The sequence below is a fragment of the Bos grunniens genome, chromosome 14 (assembly GCF_055505025.1).
Source record: "Bos grunniens cultivar Pamir isolate PY7600 chromosome 14, Bosgru_T2T1.0, whole genome shotgun sequence".
NCBI classification, from domain to species: Eukaryota; Metazoa; Chordata; class Mammalia; order Artiodactyla; family Bovidae; genus Bos; species Bos grunniens.
In genome coordinates, this window is record NC_141178.1 from 54,303,224 (window position 1) to 54,330,431 (window position 27,208).

General features: G+C 41.1%; 1 protein-coding gene across 2 annotated transcripts; it reads left to right on the plus strand.

Moving 5' to 3' along the window:
• The first annotated feature begins 1,835 nt into the window (after positions 1-1,835).
• GGH (gamma-glutamyl hydrolase) lies at positions 1,836-26,074 on the plus strand. Of its 2 annotated transcripts, none has more exons than XM_086336854.1 (9): positions 1,836-3,523; positions 5,984-6,098; positions 8,749-8,799; positions 12,270-12,354; positions 15,142-15,280; positions 18,746-18,852; positions 18,939-19,029; positions 23,130-23,267; positions 25,702-26,074. In XM_086336854.1, the coding sequence occupies exons 1-9, from the start codon at positions 3,367-3,369 to the stop codon at positions 25,821-25,823; spliced, it is 1,005 nt and encodes a 334-aa protein (XP_086192980.1). In that variant the 5' UTR covers positions 1,836-3,366; the 3' UTR covers positions 25,824-26,074. The 2 variants fall into 2 exon arrangements, with proteins under 2 accessions (XP_086192980.1, XP_086192981.1); XM_086336855.1 differs by lacking the exon at positions 1,836-3,523 and adding an exon at positions 3,828-4,030.
• Positions 26,075-27,208: the final 1,134 nt, after the last annotated feature.

The window sequence follows — 27,208 nt, forward strand, 5'->3', positions numbered from 1 at the left end:
GGTCAAACATACAAACCTCAAACTCAGCAAACTAGTAAGGTGATGTCTGAAATACTTTTGCTAAGTTGCTCAGGCTCCTCTGTCCATGGGATTCTCCAGGCAAGAATACTGTGGGTTGCCATTTCCTCCTCCAGGGGATCTTCCCAACCCAGGGAATCTTCCCAACCCAGGGATCAAACCTGCATCTCCTGCATTCCTAAGAGATACAAACCTCCACTTAGAAAATAAATAAGACATAGAGATGTCATATATAACATTTTATTGTAATAAATTTGTATGGAGTCAGATGGTTACTAGATGTATTGTGGTGAACATTTCCTAAGGTATGCAAATATCAAATCACTTTGATCACACTTAACATACTCTTGTACATCAATTGTATTTCAAGAAATAAAGGCCTTTTCTTCTAACTCCAGGATCAGGGTCATCTATGAGTCTATTTTATCTTTCTTATTAGATTACTAGTACATATTTCTGTTCCTTCATATTTTAAATAATATTTTATGTTGGACACTGTGTTTAGCTGTAGAGTAACATCTGTAGGTAATATCTCAGATCAGCGACAGCTCTTCCTTTCCTTGATTTGTCAGGTATCACGAGAGCCTAGTAAATCCATCAGGTCTTGAGCTGGGTTGTAGATTTGAGGATTCAGGCTATCTCAGGTTCATTCCCATTCTTCATGATTGATCCACTTGGGTTTTATGGTGTCTTGGATGTTCTCCTTTTTCTTAACAATTCCTTCAACAGATGTTTTAGTGGTGGCAACTGTGTGTATGTGGGGGTGAAGTGGGGTCACTGCCATGACTTATTTCTCTTTATTTCCCCCTTTATCTCCTTCTTTCCCTTCACTGTCCTCTCTTGAAGGGACACTACCCGCTTGTCAAAGCAGCTGTTTTGTCCTCAGAAACAATACTTACCTGAAGTTGCCATCTCTGGCTCCTTCCTGACAGCCAGTACTAACCCTTTAAGAGGGCTTCCCAGGGGTAGGGCTTCAGCCATAAAGAACCCACCTGCAAATGCAGGAGCTGCAGGAGACACAGGTTCCATCCCTGGGTGGGGAAGATCCCCTGGAGGAGGAAATGGCAACTCGCTCCACTATTCTTGTCTGGAGAATCCTCATGGACAGAGGAGCCTGGCGGGCCATGTTCATAGGGCTGCACAGTCAGACACTACTGAGCTCCTGAGCACAGGCATACACAGCCTTCCAAGACCTAGCCTGTGCTCAGTATCCTGGCATTTCATGTTTGACATTTTCTTTCAGGGCTTGGTTTTGCCTATGCTTTGTCTAAATTACTTGCTCCTCTTTCCTCCTTTTCAAAGAGGAAGCCTTGCATCCTCTGCTCTCAGCATCGGAGTCTTGCAGCAGTGGAGAAAACTTGCTGGAGTTTGCTACTTAGCAGTCTTTCTGTTAATTTGATGTTTGTGGTGCCCTCCATCTCCAAGTATTGTTAAAGGCGTATATCATGTGTAACTTTATTTTAAACTCCTTGTATATCTCATGGTTTTTCTTAAGATCTGTAGACAGATTCTGGCTTAGGCAGTTGACATAAGTCTCTGGACACCAGCATAACTTATCTGTTATTTCTTATTGGTATAAAATTAACTCTGTTGATGTGCCATATGCCAAGCTGCTTCAGTCATGTCCATCTCTTAGTGACATTATGGATTGTAGCCCACCAGGCTCCTCTCTCCATGGGATTCTCCAGGCAAGAATAATGCAGTGGGTTGCCATTTCCTCCTCCAGGGGATCATCTTGACCTAGGGATCGAACCTGCTCCTCCTCTCTTACAGCTCCTACATTGGCAGGTGGGTCCTTTACCATTAGCACCACCAACTCTGTTGATAACCAGCTCCAATTTATTAATTTTCATGCATTCTAAATATCAGTTAATTATACAATGTATTCATTCTTTTATTTATAATGATTTAAGTTGCACTTAATATTTCACTATTACAAGAGAATGCTACAAAGAACATACTTGTATATGTTTATTTATTCACACATGCAGGCATTTCTCTAGGGCAAATACTAAGTCTAAAAAACGCTGTGTTATACACTATGTGCACCTTCCCTTTTACCACATATTGCCTAATTGCTCCCAAAAACAGTTGTAATACTTTACAATTCTACCAGCAGTGTTGAGACTTCTTGTTTTTCTACACCCTTATTATCAAGGGTACACTTTTTTACACTTCTGTCATTCTGATGGATGTGACATACTATCTTGTTGTAATCTGCATTTCCCTGATGACTAGTGAACCTTTGTCTTTTCATATTATTTTCCTAGTTTTCTATTAGGTTGTTATTCTTTCTTGTTCATTTAGTTCTTTGTACATGCTAGAAATAAACATCTTTGAAATTCTGTATTTTGTAAATATATCTTCCAAATTTGTGCCTTATCTTCAATTCATTTAGTTAAACAGAAGTTTTAAAATTATAACATCATTTAATCTACCAATTTCTTCCACTAACATGTCGTTTTTTAGAAATATGTTTTCTGAAATTCCATCAACGTCATGGACACACAGTCCTATATTTTCTCATCAAAGTATAACAGTTTGCCTTTTATGTTTGTATCTTTACTCACCTAGAGTTTATTTTTGTGTATAATGAGAGGTAATACTTTTTTTCCTATGTGGACAGACAATTGCTCACAACTTCATACTGGTACAGTTTCCTCATCTGTTCATCTGAGTTCAAAACAAGCCAAATATGTAGGGCCTTTCACAAACACATCCATTCAGCTTATCGCTCACCACGCCCTTCCAGAGCAGCATTATTATCTTAACAAAGCATACGACATATTGCATTCTCTCTTGAAATACATTCTCTTCACAAATCCTGTTCTCTCTTTTCCTTACAAAACTGCAAACTTCTAAGACGAAAAAACAAGGCATTGCCCAATTAATCTTTGCATCCTCTATATTTGGCCTTGAGTTGATTATCAAATACTCTTCTATTCTGATTTTCACCCTTATAGGTGGGAACTCCCAGTATAAGCCATATCTTTATATTTTGGTTTTCACATAGAAAGAAAAAGCTTACCTTTCATCTACTAGCCCACCAAAACAAGTTCAGTGTTTCTAAATCTCTTTTCAAATTTGAAACAGAAACCTCAAAAAAACTTTTAGTGATTAGGAACCCAAGTCACCCTTTGTGCCCTGTTGGAGAACAGTCTGCTAAAGTTAGGAGGCACAGTGTGCGGGCCTGGCCTGGACTTGTTTTTGTCGTGATGCCAGGAGTGGGCCCCTCCTTGACCCAGTTCTGAGCTGAGGCGATGCTCGTGGGCGTGTTCACATCTATCCGGCTTTCCTCATCTTCTCTTCGTTTGGTCCAGAAGCCTCTACCTGCACGCAAATGGCAGGATGCGGAAACTACCTCCCAAGTCACCAACCATCCCTGATGGAAAGCGGGGGTGTCCAACTCCGCTGCCAGCATTCCTCAAGACGACTTTGGCACAAAGTTCTCAGGCGACTTCTAGAACCTCTCGCCAGCCTCCCCCGCTGCCTGGTTACCAATCAGGTCAGGCTGGAATCCAGCGCTCCCCACTCGACCGCGGGACCCTGCGCCCCAGTTAGTTCCGGGTGACTCCAGGTCACGTCGAGGAAACAGCTGAAAGGGCGGGCTCGAGTACGCGGATCCCACCGCACTTTCCTGAGCCCCCGCAGACGCCGCGGGGCGGGCTGGGGGCCAGGGGTCCGGGCGGCCGCGGAGCGATGGGGTAGGCGCGGCCTCTGCGTCCCCGGAGTCGCCCGCCCTTGCGGCCCCAGCGCACATGCGCCCGGACGGCCTTTCCCATAGGCCCCCGCGGCGGAGCACCGCCCCCGCCCGACGCCCTCGAGCGGCCGGGTGACAGCAGCTGCCTCACTCTGCTGCTCGCCGGTAGTGCCTTTGAAAGCCGGCGGGAGGCGGCGAGCGCAATGGCGAGACTGGGTCGCCTGCTGAGCGTGTTGGGTCTGGTTCTGTGCGGGGCGACGGGCCTCAGTCTGAGCGCCCCTCCCGCGCCTACCCCCAAGAAGCCCATCATCGGTAAGGAGGCGGCCAGGGCTGGGGCTGGGGCTGGTGAGCCGGGAGCGCGCCCTGGGCGCTTCCAGCTGCTGAGCTTCGGCAGGTGCGTCCGGTCCTGGAAACATCCAAGCCTAGGGATAGGATGTGTGACTTCCTAGCCCAGGGGTCAAACCCTCATTGAGATCCTGCTGAAATATACCTAGGTAATGCTCGTTGATTTCCCGCACATCCTTAACTCTTAAAATTGAAAGGGAGGAGCATGCACCGTGAAGAATCCTGAGGATGGTTTTTGTGTTTGTACTCATCTAGGAATTTCTGCGGAGAAGGCAATGGCAACCCACTCCAGTACTCTTACCTGGAAAATCCCAGGGACGGGGGAGCCTGATGGGCTGCTGTCTATGGGGTCGCACAGAGTCGGACACGACTGAAGCGACTTAGCAGCAGCAGCAGCAGCAGCAGCAGCAGCAGCAGGAATTTCTGCTAACTAAACCTTCTGTATTCATGCATTATCTTTATTAAAATTTCACTGGTTGAGGGCTCATTTCGAGGAAAAATGCAAAATCGAATTGACTAGATAATTGGGAAATTATGGTATACCTGGCCTTTGTCCTCTTTGGCAGCGGAGGGCAGCCGTGGCTCCTGTGATCCTAGTAGCAATTCTGTTTTGTGTTAAAGTAAAACAAGTCATTTTTCTTTTTCAACACACTTAATGTTCTATAAAGGGAGTAAAATCAATTTGAATCGCCAGAACAAACATTTAAGACTGGGGCAAGGGAAAGCAACCCTGGAGAAATCAGCTCGTATTTGAAATGTGCAAAAAAGTAATTTGTGGGCGAACAACTAGAATTGATTTCATTTTAGCTGGTAGTATTGTTATGCCTTTCATTCTGTTTTTTTTTTTTCCCTTTATTTCCCACGAAAATGGGCACTGTATTCTGTAACTAAATAGAAAGTAGTTGAGCATTTTTTTCATGGATATTGGTAGTGTCCATTTTTATGTATGTTGTATATCAATATTTGGAACTTGGGATGCATTATTTCATAATCTATGTAAAATAGTGGTTAAAATCTTCAAAGGGAATTAACTCAAAATGAAATCCTATGTAGGTTTACTGGGTGGCTCAGTGATAAAGAATCCGTCTGCCAATACAGGAGATGCAGGAGATTCAAATTTGATCTCTGGGTCAAGAAGATCCCCTGGAGGAGAAAATGGCAACCCACTCCATATTCTTGCCTGAAGAATCCCATGGACAGAGGAGCCTGGCAGGCTACAGTCCATGGGGTGGCAAAGGGTCAGACATGACTTAGCAACTGAGCACATTGCAAAACAAAACTACACAGGATGCTTTATATTTTGATTACAATGTTTGTTCCATGTTATCTGGTAAAATATATGTGCATTTTACTATATGTAATCTATACCTCAGTAAATCTGAGTAAAGGTCCTTCAAAAACAAAAAAACGGATGCAGAGAGACCTTTTAAAGGGCTATTAGAATAATCCAGGTTGGGGGAGGGGTAGGCAGGATGTTTGTTGCTTGGATTAAGATGGTGTTGATGGTGTTGGAGAAACATGCATAGAGAATTTTTTCACTCTTTTACTTTGTTGTCAAGGAAACTATGTGCGTGTGTGTGTGTGTGTGTGTGTGTGTGTGTGTGTGTGTGTAGGGAGGGGCCTTCTGCTGGATTTAAGGATCAGTACTCTGACATAGATTCTAGCTTGTGCCAAAGAACCTGGCTTTGGGGGCTTATTTGGCCTCCCTGATGTGGCAAGAAGGAAGCTACTTACAATTCAGATCAGCCTCCACTACTCCTTTCCCAAATCCTATAGATATCCTTTCAGGAGAAGCTTCATGTTTAATTCTGTGAATTAAATGAGTGAAGAAGTGACATTTCTAGGGTGATACGTTTCAGTTTCTAAGCAGGAAAAAAGGACATTACTTGAAATGGAAACTTTATTTTTTTTGTAATTTAGGAATATTAATGCAAAAGTGCCATAATAAGAACATGAGAGCCCTGGGAAAATACTACATTGCTGCATCCTACGTGAAGTTTCTAGAGTCAGCTGGTGCAAGAGTGGTACCAGTAAGGTACGATGCGATAGTTTTTACACTGAATTAAAAAAACTGCAACTGCTATTTCCTCTCTAAAGTTATCTTTTATCTCTAAAATGAATGCTTTCTCTCCTGCGATTGCATTATTCAAGCACATTAATGTTATACCTGGTTTTTGCCCTAAATCTAATGTTTAGAGTCTCTCATTAAGTTGTTCAAAGTGTGAAGCTACATGTTTCTATCATATCATTAGAGCTGTGTCATGTGTATTAGATAGAGAATGAAATAAGTTCCTTTACTCCAGAAAAGGTGATACTCATCAGATATTACAAAAGCAATGGAGTAAAAGCACTTCTAGATTCACCAGCTTCGTTCTATAATATTAGTGTAAAGAAACATGTAGGGAATCAAGGAATATTCTAGAAGAGGACTTTTCAGAGACCTTCCCACGCCACTTTAGAAGTTTGGAAATGACTAATACAGCACTATTGCTTTGATATTAATTGCAGGTATTGTGACTTTAAAGGAGCTACATTATTTTTGTGGTTTAATGATCTAAGGAACAATAAAATGACTCATGTCATATTTATGACATGATAAATGATTCATGTCATTTTGATTTGGAAAGACTTGAATTTTTTTTTTAACAAAAGCCTTGTTGTTGTATTGATATTATCTTATCACCCCAAAATAGTGTATTTGAGGGTCTTCTCGCACCCTCACCTAATCCATTATAAGTGGTTTCACACATAAAACACAACTGTTTGCTCAGGAAAACCTGTTACTGTAAATAATTTCACATGAAAAATGGTAACAAAAGTAGAACATTAATACTCAAAATGCAAATGCTACAATTTTGAGAATAGTATCACAAAATGGTTTTATGTTTAGATGAACATTTGCTTTTGACATTAGTCTTCAGTTTTTTCATAGCAGTCTAATTTTTTCAAATGAAATCTTCTTTGGAACTTAACAGCAGAGTTTTAGAGCTGAGTTGGAGGTTCTGGACAGTCCTCAAGACAACTTGCAAAGTTTTGATCCTGGAAGCTTTTTCTGTAAGCTGTTCTTTTAGAAAATAGGTTTAATAACATGGGTGGGAGGTGGGAGAGACAAAAGACAGGTAGGCCAGTTCAGAGATGTGAGTGGGTTAGGTGTGAAGCAAGGAAGGCTTGGCTTAGAGCAGTGGTTGTAGAATTGCTAGGTAAATGTCTTTAAAAAAAATCAATAAGACTTGATGACTACTAGGATGAAAAGGCACAGGGAGGAATAGACAAGAATGACAGAGGTTTTGAAACGGAAAGTGTTGAAACTGATGACTTGCAGAATACTGGGATTTATGACTGAGATGCTGAAAACATGGCATACAGGTTAATTTCCAGCTTGGATTCCCAAAGTTCATTTTAAGGTATATTGCTCAGAATTAGAATCATGTGATTCTATAAAAGCAGAGTAATACGTGGCAGCTAAATTCCCAGAGCAACCTGCAAAGGATTGCCTAATATGGAATGAGTCGTGATCACACTGATGATGTTGGTTGGTTTATTTCTGAATTTCGGGTGCTGGGCACTGACTGCTATAGTTCAGAGGGAAAGAGGAGGTGGACGAGAGGAGACCTCAGCAGAATCCTTGAGCAGGCGAAGGCATTTGTGTTTGGTGCCCTTCCTCCTGTCTGGCCTTCACCCTCTGGTGCCCGGTGCACTCAGGTTATTATAATCTCCTGCCCTAGAACTGGAGGGACCCAGAGGATGTCTGCCTCCTGAGAGGTGGCATGTGGCAGCCCACTGGCACTTTTGGTCAAAAATCTGTTTCATTGGTAGTGTTTAAGGTATGTACAAATCAGGAGACTTCATAAAAGTCTGAATTTTTGGCCTTTATTTTTTTTTAACACAGTTTTCTGGAGCTAATTTTGAACAGAGCACGAGCTGTCCATTAGCAGCAGTGCCTGTTGCTCCTTTTCATGCTCCGAACCTGTCATTTGCCATCATTCCTAGATGTATGTTGTTTTCTTTAAAGAGAATTTATTGAGGGAGTCTTGCATTTCAAGAAAGTCTGACAACATGCAAATGTCATCTGTGTTCAAAGAACGTGCCCTGGTCTGTTTTGCCTTCACGGTCTCTGAGACACCGAAGTTTGTGACCCCCGTCCCCAACCCACAGTTAAGCCCCTTAATAGTGATGCACTGGGCCCCCAAATTCAGGCATGGACAACGTGGGAACTGTTTTTTAGAATGAGTGAAATGACCAGAGCTCAGCTGCAAGGCTACCTGGCAGGAGTCCCTGGAGAGCAGCTGATTCATCTCAATCCGTTCGCGCTCCTGATGGTGGTAGTTGCCCATCCTGATTTAAATGTCCATGGGGAAGCTTCTGTGTCCCGACTGGTCCCCTCTTTGTTGACATAATCTGGGTAGTTTCACCTGGCAGAACACTGGGACTCAGCGGTTTCCCCGGTGGTCCCACAGCTAAGACTCCGTGCTCCCAGTGCAGGGGGTCTGGGTTCCATCCCCGATCAGGGAGCTAGATCTGATAATGCTGCAACTAAAACCTGATACAGCCAAATAAATAAATATTTTAAAAAAAAAGAATTATTTTCACCTGGCTTTTAAATATTAATGTGGTAGCTTCATTTAGAGACTTACTTTCTTCAGTTTTGGAAATGGATGTTTTGTAACTATTTTTATCATTTTCAGGCTTGATCTTAAAAATGAAGAGTATGAAAAGCTTTTCAAATCTATTAATGGGTAAGTTGTCAACATTGGTTTAAGACGGTATATGAGGTCTAAGTGATGCAAAAGAGTATGTATGAATACAATATATGTTTCTAGGTAACTGTTTTTCAGTGGTATAAATGTTAGTTTTCTGAGTTATTTTATAGAAATTATTTTGTTGAGCGATGCAAAAATCCTGCAGAGAGAAGGCAGGTTAGAAAATAAATGTTATATAGTAGATAACATTTTTTTTTAATGTGTAACATAATTTTTATTCTTTTAATGCTTGTCTTAAAGGCTTTGAAGCCACTTTGGAGGCCATGACATACTGCTTGCTTAGGGGATTTATGTCTGAAGACTGAAGATATTAATTGGTTATCTTTCAGAAGGTGATTTGAATAGAATTTGGTAAAAAGTTTTATATCCTCTAGCTTCATCACAAAAGATATGATTGCTTAGCTCACAGAAAAAAATCATATGAAAAAATGTAAGACGTATTCATAATTAAAGGAGAGCTAATTATAACAATTAAAAACCACCAGGTTGGCAGAAAGCAGAAAATGTGCTGATGTGCTAAGGTGAGGGTATGAGGAAATAGTGTTCTTGTACTTTATTTGTGGGAGTTGTTGATGCGAATAAGATACAAACAGTCTACATTAAGGAACAGAAGAAAGTTTTCTTTAAGCCATACTGAGGACTATAGCCCAGGAAGAAAGTGCTTCAGAAAAACACTGTGTTATATCTTGACGGATCAAAGAATGTACATCAAACATGACAGGGTTACATTCCTTCCAGGTTTCAACAGAGACGTGGCCAGCAAGTCAGCATGACCTTAATGTCTGGCAAGGGAACCTTATCTTGGAAGGACCACTAGCATGGGCATCATAGGAAGGGCAGCCATTTATCCCTATCTTCAGAGCGGACTTTTCTTTAACTTCTAGATAATGCATTCTTTTCTTAATGATTAAAGCAGAGGTACAGTACATGTTTGATGGGCCATAGACAGACTGTTCTTATTAGCATAAAGTTCAAGTCAAATCATGTATAAGTCAGAATGACTTCCCCATACTAGCTCATGCTAGCTCATAGTAGGTGAAAATTTCTTCTATCAGGGTGGAAGTTAGATAGTCTTTTGGGGGCAGTTTTATAATCTTTTGAAATTAAAAATACACATACCATGTGTCACAGGAAATGCTTCAGAAGCAATTTTATTTTACAAATATAATCCTCTCCTTTAACATGTACACACTACTATATGTGAAATAGGTTACCAACAAGGGTCTGCTGTACAGCCCAGGGATCATACTCAATATTTTATAATAATCTGTAAGGGAAAAGAATCTGGAAAAGAAAACCTAGTCACTTTGCTGTACATCTGAAACTAACACAGCATTGAAACTTGACTATATTTCAATAAAAAGTAAAGCAAAAAAGATATAGTCCTGTCTTACATGATGACCTGGGCCCAAACATATGTACTGTCGTATTGTTTGAAATACCCCTGATTTGGAACCCATCCACCCACCCCAGTTGGGAACTGGGTTAAAAATAAACTATACTCATATGATAGAATATGGTTAAAAATGAGGGTGTCTGTAGATGATGCCCTGAATCACTGTTGTAACCTGAATAGTGTGGTATTGTTACACGAAACAAGCAGGGTACACAGAGGTGTGTGTAGTGTACTCCCATTTGCTTTTGTTTTTGAAGTTGGGGTGAGGAGACATGCATAATATATATCAGATTAACCCAGCAAATCTTAATGATGGTTATTTCTGCTTGGGAGTGGAATAGAGGGAGTCTGTCTTACTGTAAAGCTTTTATTAAAAGAACTTTTAAAAATTAAAAATAATTGCTCATTTTTTTAAAAAGCTATGTTCAAAGTGGTCATTTGCATTCAGGTCAGTTTAGATCAATAAGTATTTAAAATCGGTTCAATTTAGTGAAATATTTACAATGCCTGTTACGTGCAGTGTACTTTGGCATGGACAAAGATAAGTCCAGGAGAGACCATGAGATAGAACCTCGAAAATAAAGTGAGCACGACTCTCCTCTCACTTTAAGAACCACTTTTACTGAGCCCTGTTATGCCATGAACCCTGTACTGTTTTGGGGGGACGGTGCAGAGATGAAAAGGTGGATCCTTGCTTTCAAGGTGTTTGCCAATCAGGAGGGACAGTCAAGTTTTACTTTTGAATGAACTGAGGTTAAACATGCCAAGTTCATTCAGAGGCAGCTTTTCAAATACCGACTCAGTAAAAAGGGGGAGCTGCTAATGAGTCTTCATTAAGGCACTTTCCTGCTCGGTTTTGTGACAGATGTTCTGCCTTATAGTTTTGGTGTTTCCTACCAGACCATGACCTTACCAACAGCAAGAATTGCCCATCTCTGACTCTCCAGGCTAATACCTATTACTGAGTGAACAACAGTCTCAAAAGTGATATTTCTTACATCTCAAATTCATATTTAAGTACTTTTTAAAAATTTTAATATATTTTGTCCAACTTTTGTAATCTGTTTAGAATGTCCTTAGTTACTTTAAGAGCTCTTTAACTTGAAAAGTTGAAATAAAAATATAAATACTTTTCTATATATCTCTTCTATTGGTAGAGTCCAGTAGTCAGATGTTTGTGACGCTCTTCTTTTTTTTCTGAGAAGTTTTTTAGAATTGTCATAAACATGTATAATATCATATAAGAAATGAATCGCCAGTCCAGGTTCGATGCAGGATACAGGATGCTGGGGGCTGGTGCACTGGGATGACCCAGAGGGATGGTATGGGGAGGGAGGTGAGAGGGGGGGTTCAGGATGGGGAACACATGTACCCCTGTGGTGGATTCATGTTGATGTATGGCAAAACCAATACAATATTGTAAAGTAATTAGCCTCCAATTAAAATAAATAAATTTAAATAAAAAAGAATTGTCATTGTGTTCTTTTTCAAAATTTTCTGATGCCATTCTTATTTCTGAAGAGAACTCAGGGAAATAATAATAAATGAAAATTTTCATGGATATTGAGTTCTAGCCTATTGTATTTTTATGACTATTTCATTCTTTATGGTTATAGCAATTTTTTTGTGTGTGTGTGAGCCAAGACTGACTCATGGCTGTGAACCTGCAGTTGATTTTGGCATCTCTGATCATCTTAATTTAAACCTATTAATAGCTACACTTAGAATTTTATTTCTACTTGATTGCTAGCTCTGCCTATTCTTCCCTTGCCCCCAATTTCTTTTACTTTAACTTATCCATACTCTATTTCAAAAATAGACTTGTTTATCCAAGAAGTCTGGTAGAATATGCACAAATGCACTGTTAACTGCAGTAGTTTACACATAGGTGAGATTGTAAGTGTTTTATATTTTTTTGCCAATTTTTTCTCACTTTCTGTAGTGCTCTGGCTGCTTGTGTAATCAGGAAAGGTTGTTTTAAAATAAAAAAAGTGTTGATTTTCTGGGAGGGAGGAGAGGTTGAAATGCACCCTCTTTGATGTTGTTTCAGAGTCCTTTTCCCTGGAGGAAGCGTTAACCTCATGAGGTCCGGTTATGCTCGCGTGGCCAAAATGTTTTACAACTTGTCCATAAAGGTAAGTCTCAGTTATTTCTTATTATTCCAGGTGAGTTTTTGTAATTTTCCAAAAGGGTAATTGTTTTTTAAAGCACGTGGTGATACTTCCTTCACCACTCTGTAGTCTCATCACCCCTTTAACATTTGAGGTGCTGGTTCTTTTCCACCCTGTGGCAGCTCTCACCTATTTTCTGTGTGTTTCATTTAATTCTGGACTCCAGGGAACCCTCCAGTTCTGCTGACCAGCCCTCTGTACTCAGGCTCATTAACGTGAACCAGGCACTCACAGTGGCTGAGTAAGCAGTGTCTATTATGTACTGGGCGTTGTTCATAGGTCGTTAATTCTCATCTCCCCTCGCAAGCTGCCCTCAACTCATCCAGTCCTGTTTGACCTTGGACCCTAAGGCTCCACATGCAGTGACTTGTGGAGCCTCTCAGCTTCTCTGTAACCTCACATTGCACTTGCCTTTGCATCATACCTCAAATTCTTGGGATTTCTCCCTGGAACTGTTAGCAGCAATTTTCTAATTAATCTTGCTGGCCCTGCCATCTACCCAACCTTAAATAATTCCCTTAAGAAACTGCCTTTGGCATGTGAGATACTTGATGGAAAATGTTGACTGGCTTGGCTCAATGACCTGTAGCCTTTTATGGTCTTTGAGTGAAGAGTGTGCCCACAGCCCACCTTTTGCAGCCTTTGTTTGTGCAGGTACCTGCAGTCAGACTGGTGTTTCTAGAACATATCCTATGTCCTACTTTCAAATCTGCTTTGTCTGTTTCTTTCTATCTCGTCTTGGCATTTGTGCCTTAGCCAGCTTTCAGGGCTAAGGGTTGTGCGCCTTATGGGGAGGTGTCCCTCTAGCCCTGCTGGAATGGCATCCTTCTGCTCAACTTTTAGTGTATTTTGTGGCTGTTGATCAGTCACTAAGTCATGTCCACCTCTTTGTGACCACATGGACTATAGCCCGCCAGGCTCCTCTGTCTGTGGGATTTCCCAGGCAAGAATACTGGAGTGGGTTGCCATTTCCTTCTCCAGGGGATCTTCCCGACCCAGGGATTGAACCCTCATCTCCTGCATTCTTTACCACTGAGCTACCAAGGAAGCTCTCTGAGATTAAAGGGCTTTTATCTCAGAGACTCAAGATCTTGGAGTTAGCTGTTGATGTCTCATCAGATTGCATGGTTCTAATACCCTTCGAGGCATTCCTCGTTTTATACCATATGGTTCTGTGTACTTAGTACCTGCTCAGTGGACATTTTTTGAAAAAACTAATGAGCAAAATTGAAATTTAACAAAATTATAAGAAGAATGACTTAAAAATGCATTTGGGAAGCATATATATGAATATTATAAAGTAACTCTTCCTTTCGTAAATAGAGACTTGTGTAACCTGGTTTGTTCAATTAAAAAAAAACAAAGGAGTCACCTAACTGCCCAACCCATAAGACACAAAAGGTCTATTTGACAACTTGAAGATTTCAAAGCAAAGGAAAAAGCTTAGCAATCTTGAACTTCCATTTAGGTGTAGCCACTGGGGTCCACAAGCCCTCAGAAGAAGCAGCCTTCAGAAGTGATTTCTGTTAGATCTGTATGGTTCCACTCTGTGTCTTTTGTTCTGCTGATCACAACAAATAAAAGATGTGGTCCCAGCAAGTGGGGATATAACATGTAGTCCAGAAATCCAGTTTGGTACCTATGGAAACAGCAGTTCTGTCTTCTTTTGTGTTTATTGTTAACTGAATGTCGTAAGACCTTTCAACATAGCATATGCAATTCTAACTTCTACAAGTAAAAACTTCCTAGATTTGTATATGAAGGATAAAAATCATATCTTGAAGTAGAAAATATAAGAATTAATATTGTTCTATATTTTTCTTACTGAGGAACAGAAAAAAATTCCTTAACATTTTCTGGAGTTACTGGAGTAGGAAGTGGCAACCCACTCTAGTATTCTTGCCTGGAAAATCCCATGGACAGAAGAGCCTGGTGGGCTACAGTCTATGGGGTTGCAAACAGTCGGACATGACTGAGAGAATGAGCGCACACACACACACACACACACACACACAGTTAGGTTATATTTTACAGTCTATGCAGGAAAACCACGGTTTTTAAGGAAGTTACAAAACCCATTTTTGTAACTATAAGTACATATGGGTTTAATCTTTAATCAGAAAATTCAGTCACCAGAATACTTTTTTCCCAGTCACACTAGTTGTTTCAGTTCCCTCTGAGAACCCTAGTATGCTTGTACTTCTTTGTTTACTGTGTGAAAAGTCGTTAACTTTTGCTTGCTGACTGTTCCCTTCCTTCCAAATTATGGCTTTCATCAGATTAAACCTGATTGGCCGAAGGCTGTTACTATAAATTCTGAGATAATGGAGGGAAAGGAAAACCTCCATTCAGAGTAGTTTCAAACCTGGACAGTCATTTAAAACAATAGGATTTGTACAAAATGTATAAGTAGGCATTTATCTAGCATCATCTTCCATATTTACAGTCCCTAAAGTATAACATGTGTTGTTTGGTAGTTGACTGGCAGATGTCTGTCTCTTTCCCAGCACAACTGAGTCTGGATAGTTTGGTAAATTAAACCTTAAGTGTTATGAGGGTGCTTGGTCTACAGACAGATGAAGTGATAACCAGCTGATAGAAAAGAAAATGCTGGCCTACTACTACTGATCTTGGAAATTCCTTAGAAATCTATGTGTGACTTAGGTGCCCATCTTGTTAGGACAAACTGAATGTATAAATTTTATTATGAAAAGTTTGAATAAGCTTAGTTTTTATCTTTACTCTGCAAAGAGTTTTGGCGAAGGAGACTATTTTCCTGTGTGGGGCACCTGCCTTGGATTTGAAGAGCTTATTTATCTGGTCAGTGGAGAGAGCTTATTAACCCTTACAGATACTGTTGGAATTAAACTGCCACTGAACTTCTCTAGAGGTAAGAATTTTTTTTTTCTGCTCCTTCAAAAGGGTAGTAACTGGGTATGATTAGTAAGTTGCAAATATCCAAGTCAAAAAATAATTGTAACATTTGTTAATTTTTAACTTATTTACACAGGCTTAAGGTGTAACTCTTTGTACTAAGTTATAAAGATGGCTTAAGGGATTTTGCATGTTTATAACTTACTGCTTCTAGTGATATCAGGACCATGCATGATGAAAAACTCTAAACCAAGACCTGGCTTTGAGTTCTAACTTTGTTACTTTGCCTCGGGGAATCATTTAACCTGTCTTAACTTTTACAAATTATTTCTAAAAGCATTTACTTTTTGTGTTTTTTGTTTTTTGTGAGGGTTAAATAAGACAGTGTTTTCCAGGTACTATGCTCAGCACTTTAAACATAACTCTCATAAATGTTAGCTTCAGTCATATCTAACTCTTTTCAACCCTATGGACCATAGCCCACCAGACTCCTCTTTCCATGGGATTTTCTAGGCAAGAATCCTGGCGTAGGTTGCTAGGCCCTCCTCCAGGGGATCTTCCTGAGCCAGGGGTTGAACCTGCATTTCCCCCTTGGCTGTGTACTGTGTTTTGACCCCAACTGGGGTGTACTCCATTCTAGTATACCATCTGGAGGCAGCTCAGGCTCCAGGTAAAGGTCATCTCCCTGACCAGACTACCCTTACATCAGGGACCAGCCTCTAGTCATGCCCCAAGGCTACTCACACTTCTGATCAACTGGCCATGAGTTTGGGGATACCCATGGGTTTAGTGAAGCTTCCCGGGTGGCTTCCCAAGTGGGAAGCTTTTTTTTTTTTTTGAAAGTGGGCTAGGCTCAGGGCTGGGTGGGGTTGGGGTTCAGGGGCTGTGATGTAACTAAGGCCAAGAGAGGGTGCCTGGGCAGGGGGCTGTAGGTGCTCTCCCTCTCCTCCTGGGTGGATAGTCCTCACTTGTGCCAACTGCCGAGGCACCTGGGGCCCTGGCCTCAAGTGCAGCGGCACTGGAAGTGAGGGCGGCGGGCCCGAGTTCAAGGAGGAGGTGGCCAACAGCCCATGTTCAACTGAGTTCAAAATACGCATGTTTCCTGGGAGAAACCACTGTAATTGGTGAAATCCTCGATGGGGGAGGGGCATGGGGCAGCAGAATGGAGGAGGCAGTGAAATAATCTAATTATCATACCAATAAAATGTTCTTATAAGGAAACATCGGCCTGTAAGTGATGACAGCAGTGAATTATAAAGCAGCGTGTCTCCGTGGGTAGGGCTGATCTCTGTACTCTTCATTGAGTACGGAGAGCTTTCCAGGTAGCTCTAGTGCTAAAGAACCCACCTGCCAATGCAGGAGATGTAAGAGACGCGGGTTCAATCCCTAGGTTAGAAAGATTCCCCTGGAGGAGGGCCTGGCAACCCACTTCAGTATTTTTGCCTGCAGAATCCCCATGGACAGAGGAACCTTGGCGGGCTACGGTCCATAGGATTGCAAAGAGTCAGATGTGACTGAAGCAACTTAGCACACACTCACACACAGGTTTAATAATGCACTGGAATGACTGACAGAGCTCAGAAAGGGCCGTGTTTGCAATAAGAGTTTTGCTGTAAAGGATTCACATGGGCTGAGGTCTGGAGGGAATGCAGAACCTCCTGCCCTCTTTCTGTTGACTCAGGGCACGTCACCCTCCTGGCACATCAATATTTCACCAGCCAAGTGGCTCCAGGGAGCTTCGGTGCTCACAGTTTTTATTGGAGGTTCATTGTGAAGGCATGATTGATTACATCACTGGCCATGTTATTGAACTGAGTCTCTAGTCCCTGTCTGTCCCATCCCTGGAGATCAGGCTGGCTCAAAGTCAGATTTACTCTTGAAGTCCATTTCATATCCATATCCATATGCTGCAGATTCAGGTAAAGCCAGACCTGCTGTAATCACGTGGTCAGTCTTTCTGGTCACCAGCCTCATCCCAAAGCTGTCCAGGGGCCACCTTATGCCACCTCATGAGCATCACAAAGACATGCCCATCCTTCGCGAATTTCCTTAAAATTTCCAAGGGTTTTAAAAGCTCCCATTCGGGAACCCAGGACAAAGACCAGACAAATTTCTTTATTTGCCAGTTTGTGTAAATAGATACTGATTCTTGGGAGTTCCCTGGTGGTCCAGTGTTGAAGAATCCACCTGCCAATACAGGAGACACAGGTTTGATCCCTGGTCTGGGAAGATCCCACACGTCACGGAGCAGCTAAGCCTGTCCTCCACAGCCACTGAAACCCGTGTGCTGTAGAGCCTGTTCTCCACAATGAGAGAATCCACCCACAATGCAAAGTCTGCGCACAACAACCAGAAAGTAGCAAGCCCACCCCACCCCAGGCTCCTGCCCACCGTGTATCCAGAGAAAGCCCACCCCACCCCGGGCTCCTGCCCACTGTGTATCCAGAGAAAGCCCACCCCCACCCCTGCTCCCGCCCACCGTGTATCCAGAGAAAGCCCTCAGGCAGCAGCAAAGATGCTGCACAGCCAAAAAATAAAACTAAAAACAAAAAAGATGATTCTTGTAGGTTACTTGATCTCAGAATCATCAGAATTGAATTCTACCAACCTTTCTTGTTCTCTTACAGATTTTGGTTGGAAAGCAGTAGTTGTTATTCCCAGAACTTATAAAATGCTCTATACTTTTCACAGGTCTTTCTCACATTCAAATAGTGCAAAAATCATATGGGAAATATATGTCTTGGGTCAGTTTCTTTGGGTTGTGTGTGTTTGAAACCGAGTTTATACAAACCAGGAATGAAATTCACTGAAATAAGGAACCAGCAGATTTTGATGATCTGGGGCATGTGCCCAACATGATGCCCAGCATGATGATCTGGGGTTCTCACGGACCGTTAGCATCCTGAATGACAGGCTCATTTGAGGACAGCTGACGCTGGGGCCTTGATTACCATCAGGAGTTTCTTATCCTTTTGCTGCTGTATGTCTGTGTCAGACTCCAGAGTTTTCAGGGAAGTAAAATGCTTCTTTTGATCTGCTAGTGGTTCGTGACCTGGTTTGTGTTCTTTTCCACATTGTTGGTATTTTTAACCATTTAAGTCCCAGATACTTTGAAAATGTATTGGAAGTTCTAGATCCTTTCCTGAGCAAACAAATATATACACATGTGGACAATTTTACCTATTTTTCAGCCCTGTCTAGAGAACTCAAGTTAAAATCCTGCTCATTATCATGTCCAAAGAATTTTAGTTATTTATGTTGCAATTCTAGAAGAAAGGTACGTAAGTATGGAACATATTTGGAACTGTGTGTTGAACTTATTTTGTGCCTGACTAGAATACTCCTGTGGAAATGATGTGTTTGCAAATCATTTCGTCATCTTGATTGTGTCTTCACAGTGGCCTCTCTCTGGCTCTGACTTCAGTGGATTTTATTTTTTTCCTGCGTTTGAATAATTTCTCTTGGGCTTAAATTTTTTCAGGTACATTGCAGAGCAGAATGTTCCAGAATTTTCCTGCTGACTTGCTGTTGTCATTAGCAGTAGAACCTCTGACCGCACATTTCCACAAGTGGAGCCTCTCCGTGATGGTATCTCATTTATTATGCAGTGAAATCCATGCTAAATTTAGATTTACTGCAGAAGTAATCATTTTGGTTCTATTTTTACACTTTAGAATTTTACGAAGAATGAAAAGTTAAAGGCGTTTTTCAGTATATTAACTACAAATACAGATGGCAATATTGACTTTATTTCAACCATGGAAGGTATGTATCACTGCACATGTACACTTTGTTTTATTATATTTATGAATTTTGATTTTATATTTCTCTTATGAATAAAATCATTTAAAATCTCTCTTAAAAATAAAATCATGAATAAAACTTTGGGGACTGAAGTTGGAAGTTCGAGCATTATTGGAGAAAAGAGGCCCATGTTTTGCTCAGGTTCCAAATCAGTTGTGGTTTACCTGGGTCACCTTCTAGGTCAAGGTGATGAAATGGAAGGGAGGTGAAGACTATGGGGAGGATCAATGAAGCTAAATGGAGAAGATGACTTCTGTTTCTAGCAACATTGCAGATTAAGTACATGCTCCAGACAACAACAAAAAATGTGATTGGCATGCAGAAAAAAATCTCCCTAAATGCATTGATGAAAGGACAGTAAGGGTATTTAGGTCCTAAACTCCAGGAGTTAAATGGAGCATTTAAACCAGCATTGTTACTGAATCAGGAGAACTTGAGGTGAAGCTCAGGAGCGCCCTCTCTGGAGAGTACCCCCACGGAGCAGGACCCGAAAGGCTGGACCCTCAACGAATCCTGCGTGCAGAACTGCTCAGAGCTAAGAGCTCATTGAGAGCTGAGACTGTGTCTTATTCTTTGTGTTTCTAGGAGATGTTGAATGGATGACTAATTATGTAAATGGAGGAGATTTGGCTTGGAAATTAGGGCGTCAGTTTTCCGTGTTGGTTGTGTTTCTGGCTGTGTCATTATACCAGGCTCATTTGAAAATTTTATCTTCTGAACACTTCCTGATACCTGCTAGATAGAAACACTGAAACACTGGAGGTGCTCTTATTTGCATATTTCCTTCCTATTCTTGATACTTTTGTTCTAAATTAGTGAGGACAGGGCCCGGTTCCTACCTTGTCAGGAACCTGTATTGATCTTTCAGTGATGTAGTTTACAAAAAAAAAGAGAGTGAATCTCAACTTGTTTCTGAATTTCAGTGTGTATCTCTGTCTAAACATTCATCTGTCTATCTACTTTTCTATCTATCTGAAAAATCTTTGTTACAGTTTATCACTTGTTGTTCAGTTGTGAAGCTGTGTCCGACTCTTTGTGACCCATGGACTGCAGCATGCCAGGCTTCCCTGTCCTTCAGTATCTCCTGGAATTTGCTTACCATTGAGTTGGTGATGCCATCTCATCCTCTGTTGTCCCTTTCTCCTCCTGCCTTCAGTCTTGCCCAGCATCAGGATCTTTTCCAGTGAGTCAGCTGTTCCCATCAGGTGGCCAAAGTATTGTAGCTTCAGCTTCAGCATCTGTCCTTCCAATGAATATTCAGGACTGATTTCCTTTAGGATTGGTTTGATCTCCTTGCAGTCCAAGGGACTCTCAAGAGTCTTCTCCAACCCCACAGTTCAAAAGCATCAGTTCTTCGGCATTCAGCCTTCTTTTTGGTCGAGTTTTTACATCCATACATGACTACTGGGAAAACCATAGCTTGACTATATGGACCTTTGTCAGCAAAGTACTGTCTCTACTTTTTAATATGCTGTCTAGGTTTGTAGTAGCTAGGGTGTTTCTTATCCTAAATAGTACTTTTCGTATCTCAAAGAAATATATTAGAAGATCTGTCTTCCAGTTATCTGTGTGTAGCAATTGATTTTCTAGTCATCTAGCCAATGGGTCTCCTGCTGGTGTCACCACATGTGCTCCCAGACAGAGAAAGAGAGTATATTACAGGGAGGTAGGAGGTGACCAGTGGGAGAGGGATGGAGTAGTGACCACAGCTACTTGGTCTTAGGTTCTCCTCTTGTGAACCTTGCCCGAGGAAGGGTAGGATACAGTAGGTTTCTTTTCTGTGATGTGCTCTCTCCTAGCAGAGTCTCATGGGATACAAGAGGACAGTGCTCTTTTTCCTGGATACCTGTACTTTCAGATCACTCGTTCCTCCAAGTATTTTCATATGGTAGTTAGGGTTTTAATTTCAATGCAAAAGTAATAGAGGATTTCTTTTTCAATTAACACACTATTGACTGGGGGGTTTTTTGCAGAAACTAATGCCTGTGGCCAGAGATTTGTTATGTAAGTGAATATTAAAACACTCCAGTCAGTAATGTTTGGGTAACAAAAGATGTATTAATACATTTCTGGTCAATAAATTGTTAAAATGAGGAAAGGCATACGTGTGAAGAAAAAAATGAGATCAGTATGTAAATTTCTCAGAAAACAAATATCACACATATTCACGTTTTTAAAAGTTACAGAATTTTAAAAACACACTTAGAAGTAGGCGAGTAATATAGTGACATCCTGGGTACCTTTCTGTAAGTTTCAAGAACTTTCACATTTATGTGGCCATTCGTATTTCATACAGTCCATGGGGTCGCAAGAGTTGGACATACTTATTTCATATTTACTTTTTCCTCTTACTAAAATATCTTTTGGAGTAAATCCTAGGGATCATATCATTTTTATATATAAAAGTAGTTAATAATTCTAAGAATAAGTGAACTATAGTAGCAAAAATCTTTCAAATTTAAACTTCTTAAAAAAAACTATTTAAAAATTGATTCACTGAAGTCATGAACCATTCCACAGACCATGAGAGAGGCACAGTGTACGCTGAGACAAACTAGCTAACCTATAAAGACACCAGAGATGCTAGCATAGTTCATTCTCACATGAGTAAGTCATTATATTGGAGGGGATGAAGATGTGGTGTGAAGTGAGGGGAAAAGAAACCCATTGTAGAAGAAACTTGTCACTAATCAGATGTACCCCTGACTATTGAACTGGTCTGTATTCAGAGGCTCAATTATTCCACTCTGCTCTGATCATGCTTACTCCTTGGAAGAAAAGCTGTGAGAAACCTGCTGCTGCTACTGCTGCTAAGTCACTTCAGTCGCATCTGACTCTGTGTGACCCCATAGATGGCAGCCCACCAGGCTCCCCCGTCCCTGGGATTCTCCAGGCAAGAACACTGGAGTGGGTTGCCATTTCCTTCTCCAATGCGTGAAAGTGAAAAGTGAAAGTGAAGTCACTCAGTCGTGTCCGACTCTTAGCGACCCCATGGACTGCAGCCCACCAGGTTCCTCCATCCATGGGATTTTCCAGGCAAGAGTACTGGAGTGGGGTGCCAAAGAAACCTAGACAGTGTATTAAAAAGCAGAGGCGTTACTTTGCCAACAAAGGTCCATATAGTCAAAGCTATGGTTTTTCCAGTAGTCATGTATGGATGTGAGAGTTGGACCATAAAAAAGGCTGAGTGCTGAAGAATTGATGCTTTTGAACTGTGGTGTTGGAGTAGACTCTTGAGAGTCCCTTAGACTGCAAGGAGATCAAACCAGTCAATCCTAAAGGAAATCAGTCCTGAATATTCATTGGAGGTACTAATGCTAAGACTGAAGCTCCAGTATTTGGCCACCTGATATAAAGAGCTGACTCACTGGAAAAGACCCTGATGCTGGGTAAGATTGAAGGCAGAAGGAGAAGGGGACGACAGAGGACAAGATACTTGGATGGCATCACCAACTCAATGGAGATGAGTTTGAGCAAACTCTGGGAGATGGTGAAGGACAGGGAAGCCTGGCTTGTTGTAGTCCATGGGGTCGCAAAGAGTCGGACACAACTGAGCAACTAAATGACGAACAACAACAACTCTGATCACCTAGTAAAGTAAATCATATTTCAGATTATAAAAAGTTGTGCATGCGTGCTAAGTTACTTCAGTCATGTCTGACTCTTTCTGACCCCATGGGCTGTAGCCCATCAGGCTCCTCTATTCATGGAATTCTCCAGGCAAGAATACTGGAGTGGGTGGGTAACCGTGCCCTTCTCCAGGGGATCTTCCCGACCCAGAAATTGAACCAATGTCTCTTATGTCTCTTGCTTTGACAGGCGGGTTCTTTTACACTAGTCACCTGGGACTCTCATAAAAGGTTATAAGTCAGTTAAATACTGTTATTATGAACCTCACATTGACTGTGAATTGAAATTCTTTGTGATAATAATATGCACAGTTTTACTATGTCTGACATTGTGGGCTATAAAAGTAACATTTTACACAGAATATACAACAGAATTGTAACATCTTAGACCATTGTTACCACTTAATACTCACCAGTCTGTTCTTTGTGCAGGATACCGGTATCCAATATATGGCGTCCAGTGGCATCCGGAGAAAGCTCCTTATGAATGGGGGCAATTACGAGGCATTTCCCATGCACCTAATGCTGTGAAGGCCGCATTTTATTTAGCAGAGTTCTTTGTGGCTGAAGGTAATTTGAGGCAGAGGTTATAATTTTATCACTCTAGTGTGGTTCTGAAGGAAATTGCCCTCGTCTGAACTTTTGTGTATTCTATAAATGTTCTGTAGGTTTAACTTAAGAAAATGAATTTGAGAGCCCTGAAATTGAGATATTAGTAATTTAAATCAAATCAGGACCATTATTTCCGTTAACAGTATTGCATTCTCTAAAGTGGGTTGAAATCTTAACAGCATAAAGATTGTTTCTTTTTTCTGTCTTTCTTGATTCCTTTTTTAAAGATTTTTTTCCCATTAGTGTTGGGTTTTCCTGGTGGCTCAGTGGTAAAGAATCTGCCTGCCAGTGCAGGAAATCTGGGTTCTATCCCTAGGTGGGGAAGATCCCATGGAGAAGGAACTGGCAACCCACTCCAGTATTCTTGGCTGGAGAATCCCATGGACAGAGGAGCCTGGCAGGAGGCAGTCCACAGGGTCGTAAAGGGTTGGATACAACTGAGTAACTAAACAACAGCCATCATCATTACTCTTCTTTGGAATAATATTTTAATTGTGACATTATCTGAGAATTAGATCTTATTTTTCCGAGACAGTTATATGAGTTGAATCTATACTCATCAGTCTGTGGATTTAAATCTCCCTGTCTATAAGTATTGGCACATTGGAGAGTTAATACGCTTTGCCTGCTTTTTCATGTTGGAAACACAGATGTAGTCACACAGTGTTATGTTTGTGGGTAATTGAGAATTTGGTGCTAGATGCTTGAGGTTTAGTTGAATGATGTGGGTGTGAGACAGAGCTACAGATGCAGCTCGCCAAGGATGGGGCATCCCTCAGGCGAGGCGTGGGCATGGGAAGACTTGGCCTTCTCCATCCGAGCTTTCCCTGAGGTTTATCACCCCTCTGTTCACACTGGCAGGTATATACTGCATCCTGAGTTCACCGTGGTTTAAGATTATGCTCAGTTGAATGGGTTATTTCTTGACAAAACCCCAAATTAAAAATAAAAATCCAAAAGTTCTCCCATGGGCAGTATTAGTCCTAAGAAACATTTTTAGGTCACGTATGTAGAAGTGAATGAGGACAGCGGTGGGCAGGGCATGGTTTTCTCCAGCACTGTCACAGGCTTGACTCCACTGTCTTCATCTTCCAATGCCCTGTTTCTAAAAAAAATGCCAGAAAAGCCCATATTGCTTTATTTTGACTTTAAGGTAAGGTCTGAGCCTTCACCCCCTCACATTCAAACTTCAGCTTCGCTGACTTCTTCGTGCCTCCTTCCATTTCTAATTTCCGCCTCTCTTCTCCCCACTACCAACACACCTGCCTCGGCTATACAGTGTCTCCCTCCTCTTTACTCTTGAACCGTCTTCAGGAAGTTAGTCTATAAAAAATGATGTAATATTCGTAGTTTGTACTCATGCATGGAGTAAACAATGTATGATTTATATACAGAATGTATCATGTTCAATCAAGTGAAAGTGTTAGCCACTCAGTCCTGTCTGACTCTCTGTGATCCCATGGACTGTATGTAGCCCACCAGGCTCCTCCATCCATGGAATTCTCCAGGCAAGAATACTGTAGTGGGTTGCCATTCCCTTCTCCAGGGGATCTTCCCAACCCATGGATTGAACCTGCGTCTCCTGCATCGCAGGTGGATGCTTTACCGTCTCAGCCACCAGAGAAATCCCTGTACGTTGCAGTGGGGCAGGTCACTTAGTATACAAAGTACACAGCAATGGGATCCTCTAGAATTTGTCGTTAATACTGACATAGCACATGACAATAATAGGTCACTCTTTATGTGCAGCTTTCAGGGAATAGTTTAGGTACAGTTTCTGCTTTGATTGCTGATGGAGGAGTTGGAGCTTCTTCCTTGATGTCGTAGGCAGGTTTTCCTCCTTTTTTGGTCTATAAGACTAGAGTGATAAATCAACTGCAAAGACTCTTCATTTTAGAAGATTATTTCCAATTATGGTTGTGAGTAGCCTAAGTAAAGAAGAAGCAAATAAAAGATTGGGGCTTCCCTGGTGGTCCAGTGGCTAAGACTCTGCTACCAGTGTTAACAAAAATGTTAACAGTATCCACTTCTGTATGGGAATCAGACTAGGTTGCTTGAGAGTTAGGACATTGCCTGGTGAACATTTACATCTCCAGGAGAGGTGTCAAGCCTTGTGCAAAGTAGGTACTTAGTAGGTGCCTAGTAGGTGTTTGAATGTAGCAAGAACAGAGCACCACGTAGGGTCTGGTGCAGAGCAGGTGTGGCTGCTGTCAGGGAATGCTCCTCCAAGTCAGGTACTGCTTTGTTTGGGGGAAATTTTATAAGACATTTTTTCCTTTTTGCTGGCCTTGTCCTGCTAAATAATGCTGATTAGAGGAAGGAACATCATAAAGTAGCCTTTTGAAAGTTGTACCCCATCTTCTTAAAAACTAATCCTTTCTTTGTCTTGCAGCTCGGAAAAGCAATCACCATTTTGAATCTGATGTTGAAGAGACCAAAGCACTAATTTATCAGTACCGTCCAACTTACACTGGAAACGTTTCTTCATTCCAGCAAAGTTATATATTTGATTGAAAGGCTTCACTGTATTAACAGGAATTCTGATTAACTCCCTGAGTAAACTGTTATAATAATGAAAAATGTGCTACTCATGGCAGTAGTAGGTCACAGAGATGCCTTTTCTGTGATGTTACTGGCTCTGATTCTTCATTCAGTATTTTTGTGTATCACATTTGATAATCAGTGAGACAGATAAATAATCATAGTGTGTTTCATGGAAAAGCTTTGTATTATTTAAAGATTAGGAAATAAATTTATTGAAGATACAGATGTTTTATTTTTTCTGATTCTGGCAATACCACTCCCTAAGCCTTCCACCTACCTCATCCTTGCTGAAGACTGTTTTTATTTTTTAATTAATTTTTATTGAGGTATAGTTAACATACAACATTATATGAGTTTTAGGTGTGCAACATATTGATTTGATATTTTTAATACATTACAAAATGTTTGCCACAGTCTAGTTACCATCTCCATAGAATGTTGTTACAATATTATTGGCTGTATTTTCTGTGTGTACATTACATCCCCCTGGCTTACTTATTTTGTAACTGGAAGTCTTTATCTCTTAATCCTTTTTACCTACTTTGCTCAGCCCTCTGTCTTTCTCCCCTCTGGTGACCACCTGCTCATTCTCTGTAACTGTTCCTGTTTAGGTATGTTTATTCATTTGCTTTATTTTTTTCAATCCTAAATATAACTGAAATCATACAGCATTTGTCTTTCTTTGTCTAACTTCTCTCACTTAGTGTAATAACCCTCCAGATCCATCTGTGTTGTCACAAATGGCAAGATTTCGCTCTTTTTTATGGCTGAGTAATCGTGTGTGTGTGTGTGTGTGTGTGTGTGTGTGTTGTACAGACATATATTTCTGTTTCTGCTGTTTCAAATCCATAGTTGAGGCAGAGTTGTGTTTTGAACTTTTATCTCCCAGTGTTCACCATAGTAGTTCCTCAATAAATGTTTGTGACTATTCATGAATGTATCTTTTTTCCATGGAAAATGATTCAAATGCTGTCATATATTTGCTCAGGTATATTTTTATCTATTAGTCTGTGCTTCCCTCTTCCACCCCTTACCATCTCATATACCCTCAAAAACACTTGAAGTTTGGAAATACCTTGAGGGCAACCAAGCAGTTAAAAGAGAGAATTTTTTTTTTTTTTTTTTTGAGCTGTTTCTGGCAGCAGGTAAGTATCTGCTCTCCTTGATCTGGAGATACTGCTGGAGAGGGGAGCATGGGAAGCTGAGTGATTGGGCAAGATGCTGGGGAAGATGAGGAATGATTTGATGTGCAGATAGGAGCAATAATCTGAAAAGACTGGATCAGACCATAAGCTTTGGGCAGTAAGGCCACACAGAACATAGAAATTAGAGGTTAACACATTTAATCACTTGAG